At 39.7% G+C, this 8,803-nt stretch overlaps 1 protein-coding gene across 1 annotated transcript; it reads right to left on the bottom strand.

Moving 5' to 3' along the window:
• Positions 1-1,538: 1,538 nt before the first annotated feature.
• Positions 1,539-7,596, bottom strand: SUCNR1 (succinate receptor 1). The gene is made up of 2 exons (XM_019503094.1): positions 7,527-7,596; positions 1,539-3,900 (listed from the first exon to the last, which is right to left on the bottom strand). The coding sequence occupies exons 1-2, from the start codon at positions 7,527-7,529 to the stop codon at positions 2,956-2,958; spliced, it is 948 nt and encodes a 315-aa protein (XP_019358639.1). The 5' UTR covers positions 7,530-7,596; the 3' UTR covers positions 1,539-2,955.
• Positions 7,597-8,803: the final 1,207 nt, after the last annotated feature.

The following is an 8,803-nucleotide window of genomic DNA, read 5'->3' as shown; positions in this document are numbered from 1 at the left end:
AAAAAGTGGACAGTACACAATAGGATGCAGTACAACAAGGACAAATGCAGAGTGCTGCACATAGGGTGCAAAAATATCTAGCAAACCTACTGGCTAGGAAACACCCCTCTCAGCAACACAGAAGCTGAAAGGGATCTCGGAGTCATAGTGGACTCCAAGATGAACATGAGTCGTCAGTGTGACGAAATCATTAGTAAAGCTAACCGCACTTTATCATGCCTCAGCAGATGCATGACAAATAGAACCAAGGAGGTGATACTTCTCCTCTACATGGCATTGGTCAGACTGCAGTTGGAGTACTGTGTCCAGTTTTGGGCGCCATAAGAAGGATGTGGATAGCCTCAAGAGGGTCCAGAGGAGGGCGACTCATATGGTTAAGGATTTACAGGCCAACCTCTATGAGGAGAGACTAGGGCACCTGGACCTCTTCAGCCTCCACAAGAGAAGGTTGAGAGGTGATCTTGTGGCCACCTACAAATTCATTAGGGGGGGCACAGCAAAGTATCACAGATGCTCTGTTCACCAGGGCGCCTCTTAGGGTAACAAGGAACAATGGTTACAAACTGACAGAGAACAGATTTAGGCTAGACATCAAGAAAAACTTCATCATAGTAAGGGTGGCCAAAGTTTGGAATGGGCTTCCAAGGGTGGTGCTCTCTCCTACCTTGGGGGTCTTTAAGAGAAGGCTGGATAGGCATCTGGCTGGGGTCATCTGATCCCAGCACTCTTTCCTGCCTAGGCAGGGGGTTGGCCTCGATGATCTGCTGAGGTCCCTTCTGACCCTAGCATCTATGAATCTATTTTCAAACCATTTGTAAAGACATATAAAGCATGGAGTCTTCTTATTCTTGTCGTTTCTTCTTTTCTCTTAGAATATATTCCACATCCTCTTTTTATAGCTTGATTATATCAGTCTTTTTTGGTATTAGTTTTCTCATAAGGAAGTTTATTTAAAGAGAATATTTAATAAGTGCCCCCACTTCCTCTTCTGATTCCATTCAATAAAAGGTGGTTCTATGCAGAAAAAGAGATCTATAAGTGACACCTTCCTATTTCTGGTTTCTAATTAGGATTTAAACCACTGAATTCAAAAATTAACTTTCTTCTGTTTTTTTTAAATTCCTGTTAGCTGTGTTGACTCTCCAGTACTATTAGACAGAAGACTGGATTATCTTCTGGGCCTACTTTGTCAGCAGAGTTGTTAACTAAATTCCACAGATTCTGCTCCAATTTAGACATTCTGCTCTTACCTAAGAGAAGATAATTAATTAGGTAAGTAATTACATTACAGCAGGGGTTGGCAACCTTTGCTCCCATGGGTCAAAGTATGCGACCTGATAAGTTGTGAGTTCAGCAACAAAACTCTGGACACTCTTGTGTTGAACTACAGTTATTTATTATTATAATTCTCTGAAATCACATCCATGGTGGATCTTAACAATTGCCCTCGGTACACGTATGCAGAACTTGTACTTGCTCTGCCTCTGACTTGACCCAGTCCAGTCCTGTGGAGTGAGAGAAACTAAGAATGCCTCTGGCTCCTCTTGGCAAAGAAAATGGAGTTCCCAGAGCTGCAAAACTGCCACAAGCAAACTGAACCCTGTAATGCTAAACATGAGGCTTTGGCTTTAAAGGGACTGTACAAGGAAAACACAATAACACACAACAAGACTCAACCCCCTGCCATGGGCTGCAAACCTCCACCCCCACAGAGTTTTTATTCTCACTGCAGATAACCAACTGCTCTGCAATGAGGGTAAACACAGGCACTAGAGCACAGCAGGTTGGGCGATGGAGAAGAGTGCTGCAGAGGGGTGAGCAGTTCAACTGCCCATTCCCCCGTGTTGCCCTGGGCCAGGTTGCACCTTCCCAGACTGGACCCAGTCTTTTCATAATCCGAATCCTGCACATGAGTCACAGGTTACTGACCACTGCATTATGGGATTGATGAAAAGTAAATAAAGACCAAATTAGGCATGTAGCATCATTACAACTGGGGGAAGATATGTGAGTAGTGAACCACAATCTGGTTTTTAATGCCCAGTTTCCAGATATAAAACTGTTACTGCATCATTGTCTTTGTTGTCAGCTTGGCATGTGTCTGGAAATCACTGAGACTTGCACAGAAAATGAAAAAATCCCCTTTTCAGAGTAATATTCCAAAGTATAATTGTATTTAATTTATTTTATCTTTTTTCTTCTGGTTCTGGGCTTTGTCTCCAACCCTTGGTTATACTAATCACTTTAATTTTGGTCTTACTCCTTTCTCTCACTCTCTGATTAATGGATCTCTCTCTCTCATCTCCAACATGCACTCCTATCTAATCTCAATGCAAGTGAATGCCAGGAACTGAAAATCTATTTTTCTCCCTCCTCACTATCACTATGAGCGAAGTTCCATCAGGGCTAAGATCAGAAGATTTTTCCTCCCTACTATCCCTGCCTACAACCTTTCCTGCCCCTCCTGGAACCCACCAACTTCCCACAAGATAAAATAAAAAGTGAAATGTGCTCAGCTCCATAAAAAGTGAACAATATCCAACTTCACAGGGGCAGAGAGGAAGGAAAAGTTAGGCAGGCATAACAAGAGGAATCAGGGATCATAAATATATGCTGAATATGGGGCCCTGGGCAGCTATATAATTCTCATATGCATTAAGCTATCTCCATGTCTGCCTGTGGAACAGGCAATTTAAACGACTTGAAGGGAACTTGCCTCTTGTCTAGCCAGCAATAGTTTTATCTGAATAAGGCAGTAGAATGAGGCCTATTGCAATAGGTAAACAGTGGCTCTATTGTGAACCATTTGGCAAAGAACAGTCCAATCAACAGATTACACACAGTTAAATACATATAGCTAAATACAACCTCACTTTACATCAGTAAGTATTGTCCGAGACATCAATACACTTTAATCCGCTGTATGTTGCTGCATCCAAGTGCACTTTTATCATCTTATTTTCTGCCAATAGTGACTCTTTCTAAGAAGTGCCTTACTTTATTCATCAGCATCTCCCTGAAGTGATCACCCATTAGAAAATAAAAGACAGGGTTAATTGCACTATTTAAAAATGCAATAGGTCTTGTGATGATATAAATGGCATTGATGATGTTTTGTGTGCACTCAGATACCTCCAAGGATTGTATGCGGGAGATAAGTCTGACATTGCGCATGATATGATAGGGAGTAAAGAGCAGCGAAAAAATGACCACTGCCATGGTGACTAAAGTAAGAGGTCTCTCAAGTGGCAGGGAACCATTGAGCTGCTCATTATGGTTTCTAAGAAAAATAACCATCTTCCTGTAAAAGAAGCACATGACACAAAGAGGGGTTAGAAATCCCAAAACAGTCAGGCACAAACTGTAGATCAAGCTTTGTTCTGGAACTCCAGAACTTGCATAATCCATGCATTTATCATCATTGGCAGTAGATCCAATGAAGATGATTATTGGCAACAGTTCAAATATAACCAAGATCCAGATGGCAACAGAGATAACAACAGCTGTATTTCTCTTCTGTAGAAAATGGTCTCTGAATGGATATTTCATAAGGATATATCGATCGATACTGATAAAGGTAAGGAAAAGGATACTTGTGTACAGGTTTGCATGCAACAATACTCTATTGTTTTGGCACAAAATGTTCCCAGGTGTCCATTTGTCTGTTGAGTATTTTGCCACCAATATTGGAAGAGTGCAAAGAAATGCTAAGTCTGATAAGGACAGGTTGAACAGATAGATGTTGCTACTTTTCCATTTCTTCAGGCAGAAGATGTAGCCAAACACCACAGTGCTATTTGCAATGATACCAAAAATCAACTCAAGGACGTACATGGTGCAAAGATAATACTTTTCTAGGATTTTAATTATCTCCAAGCAGCTGTTTGTCTTATTCACATCCTGGAAAATAAAAAAAAATAAAAAAAATCAATCGAATGAAATGACAATTACATTGCAATCTCTGGTATTACAACTGTGATAGCTATGCAGTCACTGACATGTCCTTTATCTCTTACAAGAGAACAACAAAACTCTGAGAGGTTACAGCCCTCGGAAAAATATTTCTTATGAATATGAGCACCTTATAAGAACAAGGTCTTGACACCAATTAGACGTAAGGTATGGTTACAAAAAGCAGGTAAATCCAGTACAATTTCTGTCTGGGTAAGAATTTGGGTAAGGACTTAGAGCTGAAACATTAAGCTAAGTGAAAGTTTTAAATAAAGTAGAATGCAAGCTTATGCTACCCTAAAGCAGTAAATGGTTAGAGAGAGGAGATGGAGATGGAAGAGAGGAAGATGAAAAATCTGGTTTTGTGATTAATATGCAACAGGGCAGGGGGCAAGGTATTTAAGAAATCATCTACTTTTGTAGCTGTGTTTCTTTATTCTCAAGTGTTACTCACTGATAGTGACTCAAAAGGCAAAAGCCCATTGTTTTTTGCCCAAGACATCTGCCCAAACAAGGAATGAAAGAGTAGCACAAGACCGAACCACTGTAGTTTAAGAAAAGAGGAATATTGGGTGTTTTTGATATCAAGAAAGATATTTACTATGTGCTTTATGTTTTCACACTAGTAAACTAATGATAGATAAACATCTTGTTACATATAATGTAGGTCTACATTTGCTTCTTAGGAATTTTAAGACATTATTAAAGAAATATAGATATCCCAGTACTTGCAGTTACATGGAGCATAATTTTACTGTTCTGTTACTCTATAATACAAATCAGTGCTAAACGTGTTATTCCAAACATTCTTTGTAGAAGTGCTGCTGTTGGAATTTAATGGAAAATTCACATACAAATCGGAGTCAGGCCACTTCCTTACTAAAGAGAACAGGAAGATAATAGTGAAAACATAAATAAGTTCAGAATAAAATTAACCTAGAAATTACAAGAACAAAGTTCACAAATAATCATCAATTCATAGTTTGCCGAGAATTATATTCAGGTTTCTGTGTAGCGTATTAAACCATGAACAATTATTTGTATTACATAGTGCTCCGTTCTTGTTCTGTTGGGTGCTAAAAGTTTTAAAGGGCAGATTTGGAACTAAGAGCTTTCAGATAAGCCTGATTTCACTCATTTAACAATCATACAACTGTTTAATTGATGCAAGTCAAGGGAAATGATATATTATATGAAGAGATTCTAACTGCCTTAATTCTGCTTTTTCACTCTCTTTGCCAAGCTGCGACAATACATTGTACAGCTTTTTAGTATACATCTAATTGCAAATAATTATTTTTAAATTCTCTGACAATACTAATGATTTTCTAATCAGGTAAGAGTAATTGAGAGAGTTTATGCAGCTTATTTCACCAGCTGTTTAGTTTTTTTGGTTTTGGATTCAGCATAATAACCATAGTGACACATGAGAAAAGGCTCTCATGAGACCCTTGTTAAATTCCAAGGATTGGGATGTTGTCTCATTTTGAGGAATATCAACCATCTGTCTTCCCAAAAAACTGTAACTATACCTTGGGCTCAAAACCTGCCTTTAAAGAAAGTAGGCCGTACCACACAGGTTACATACAGATGTTCGGAAAAGTTACAGGGAAGTTCGATTGCTTTAAAAATGGTCACCTAATCTAACTTAGTTCACCCAAGTGTGGATCCTACGCTTAAATTCCTAGTTAAGTCAATCTAAGTGTGAACTGTACAGAAGCTCAAGAAATTTAGACCACTCTAAATATGACTGATGTGATCTAAGTTAACCCTGCCCCAGAGGTAGTCTAATTTAGATTAGGTTTGGAGAGACCAATCTAACTGAACTTCTGTACAGTTCCCAGTACAGCCCCAGGGCTGGGAAAGCTCAGCCCGTAGCCTGTACACCCTCCCTGGCATTTGGTTATTTTTAGCACTCTGGCCTCTCTCCCTACCCCCAGGTGGACAACCCCCCACCGGCCTGCAGACTAGGCAGCCTCCTCTTAGCCCACCAAACCCCACATCCCACAAGCTGCTCCTAGTGCCAGTTTTACTAGCATTTGCCAGTGCCAGGAGCCAAGGAAGTAATTGAGAGTGGGGGAAGGACCAGGTGGCATGGGAGGGTGGTTGATTTGCCAGGGGGATATTGTTTATCTGGGGGATGGGGTGTCAGGAAGCTAAAAATAGCCCCTGGTCCTGTGGAAGAGAGGGGCCCTCCCATCCCTGCAAGTCCCCCATGGACCCTTGGACCCTTCAAGCTGCCTGATCCTTCCAACCCCCACCAGTGAACTGTGCTAGCCCTTCCAATGCCCAGATCCCTCCTGTGGACCCCTGGACCCACTTCCCCCCCCAACCCCACCTGCAGACCCTGATTCCCACAATTCCTGCCCACCAGAAACCACAGCCTGTCTGGCCAGAGCCATGCTCTGGCTCTGGGCAGGCTCTGAGTGGCTGTCTCAGTGAAACTGCTGCCTTGGGAAACCCCCAAGGCCCCAAGTAAGGCTGTTGGGGCCATCATAAGTGCTAGCCTCAGCCATGCGCACCCCACCCAGGTTCCTTTGCCATGTGCTCGAGTGTGTGTGCAGGAGTGTGCCCAAGGACAAACAACAGTGGCACAAATATGAGTTGTTATTTGTCCCACAGGAAATGTGTGCCTCTGAACGTGCATGCTTGTGGGGATGTGCCCACAATGTGTTTACACTCTTACATACCTGCTTCATGGGGCTTATCACAGGCAAAGGAAGAAGTTTTAGCCAAAGCATAGTTTTAAAATACTGGCAGCATAGAACATGGTGGGAAAATGAAATATTAGAAAAACAGAAGATAGATTACAATAGAAATGAAGCTAAATCTAATAGCTTCAAGAAGAAAAATTATATTTGTCTCAGAATCTATATATGAAACCCTGGAGATAAGAATGGAAGAGGAAGATGATATAATTATTTTTAAAGTTTTGTACACTTATGACATATATTGTCTAAAATGCGTTCAATTGGTTGATTATATGGCTAGTTGGTAGCAAGATAAATATTATAATAAGAAAAGAATTTAAAGGCAGGCTAACAACTAAAATAAAATGACATGTTATATAACATAAAATAATATCCATCAACACACCAGTAGAGATCTATTCCATTTTTCTAGGCATTGCTACTTGCTGTGACCAGCAACACTGCATGCTGCTTTAAGCTTAGACATTGCAATTCAAACAATTGGGAACAGCTAGAGAAATTTTGTTTGGAAAAAAGAGTATAAATAGAGCAATGCCTGCACACTCAACAATCATTGGTATTTTCAATTTAAAAAAGAAAGTTAAAATACTGAAAACCTTATTGTGTCATGTAATAAGCAGTCTAATTAACCATCTTGAAATCAATTTTCAAGGTACAGATGATTCAAAAACAACAAAATATTTTTGATATTTTTTGTATTGTTGATGCCATATAGTTAAGCATATCTTTTAGCTTGACCATTGTTCACTAAGACACAATCTATATTAATTCCATCCTTTGTCATAATTACAACTGTAAAGAGTATAATTGTTTAGAAGTTACAATAGGACATGAGAGTCTAATTCAGTATAGATTAGAACTTACCATTCTGAGGAACGGGTATTGTCTTTTAGTAGGCACTCCTTAACCATGACTCGATGAATGCTTCTAAATCACCAGAGTGCAAGTATACAGCTGTCTCACCCTAATTTACATATCATGCAGAGATGGCTAATGATTTGAGGTTATACAGCAACTTATTTGGCTTTGTGGAATGTGTGGGAAGTATTGCTGAAGAGGAAGATATTGCAAAACCTACTCTGAATCAAAAGCTGAAAAAAATAGTTTCTTGCAAAGACCTTACGTTATATAAATATAAACGGTATGTGTCAGCATAAACAGTACTAGAACTGTATCCATAACATTTGCTTTGTGCTTTACTACAATTATTTTTAAATGACTGTAAAATGCTGAAACACTCTTTACAAAAAGATTTAGCATTCAGTATTGTTTTTTTTTAAAAAAAAGGTTTAACATGAATCAAATATCAGTTGTAGGAAAGTACAAAAAGTCTGATGTTGATCTGAGTCTAACCTTTTTCTCTCATTTATAACCAGACCTTGAGCAAATCAATTACTGTACTTCAATCTTTCTCTCATGCAGGAAAGCCTCCTGCTTCATGAAGGTGTGAGAAGGATTTTAAATATTAATATTGAAAAGTGTTTTGTGGTACCCACATAGGAAGATTTGAAGAACAAACTCCTGTATGTCCTGTGGCTAGGTTAGCTTTAGTTTTCTAAGCAACAACAGAACATTCAGTTCATTTACCAATAAAAACAAAGATAACAGATAAAACATACTAATGACATCAGTATATTTATAGTAACTATACTTAAACTAATTAAAGTCCCAAATTAAATATTATTTTGTGGTGTTGTTACAATCTGTGCAATTTCAACAGGGGAAAAAAACATTAATCCTTTCACAGCTCCCCCACCATCTTTTATGTTGTGTAACATCATTGATCAGATTTCCAAAACCAGGCTCAAATATTCCTGCTACTGTAAAACAGGGAATTTACATTAAAATTAATCTGTCAAAGCCACTTGAAACCAGCAAATAATGGGTGCAAACAAGCATCTGCAGGACCCAGATCAGGAGTGGCATGTGCAAGCAGTTGCCACTTTGAAGGAGAAGGCACGGTGGTCTGGAGGCGAGGAGGTTTCAGGAGAGGGGCTAGCAGGTCTGGGAAAGGGGAGTGTTCAAAATACCCCAATCAGGGTTGGAGGGATGTTAAAACAGTACAGCCTGGGGGCTGTGGAGTGTAGCTGGGCTTTTCCTTTCCCAGCCCCAGGGCTGTGCTATGAATGTGTGCATTCATT

The sequence above is a fragment of the Gavialis gangeticus genome, unplaced genomic scaffold, assembly GCF_001723915.1.
Source record: "Gavialis gangeticus isolate Ggan-Ray unplaced genomic scaffold, GavGan_comp1, whole genome shotgun sequence".
Classification (NCBI taxonomy): domain Eukaryota; kingdom Metazoa; phylum Chordata; order Crocodylia; family Gavialidae; genus Gavialis; species Gavialis gangeticus.
Note: the sequence above shows the minus strand (reverse complement) of the source record. Positions and strands in the feature narration are given on the sequence as shown.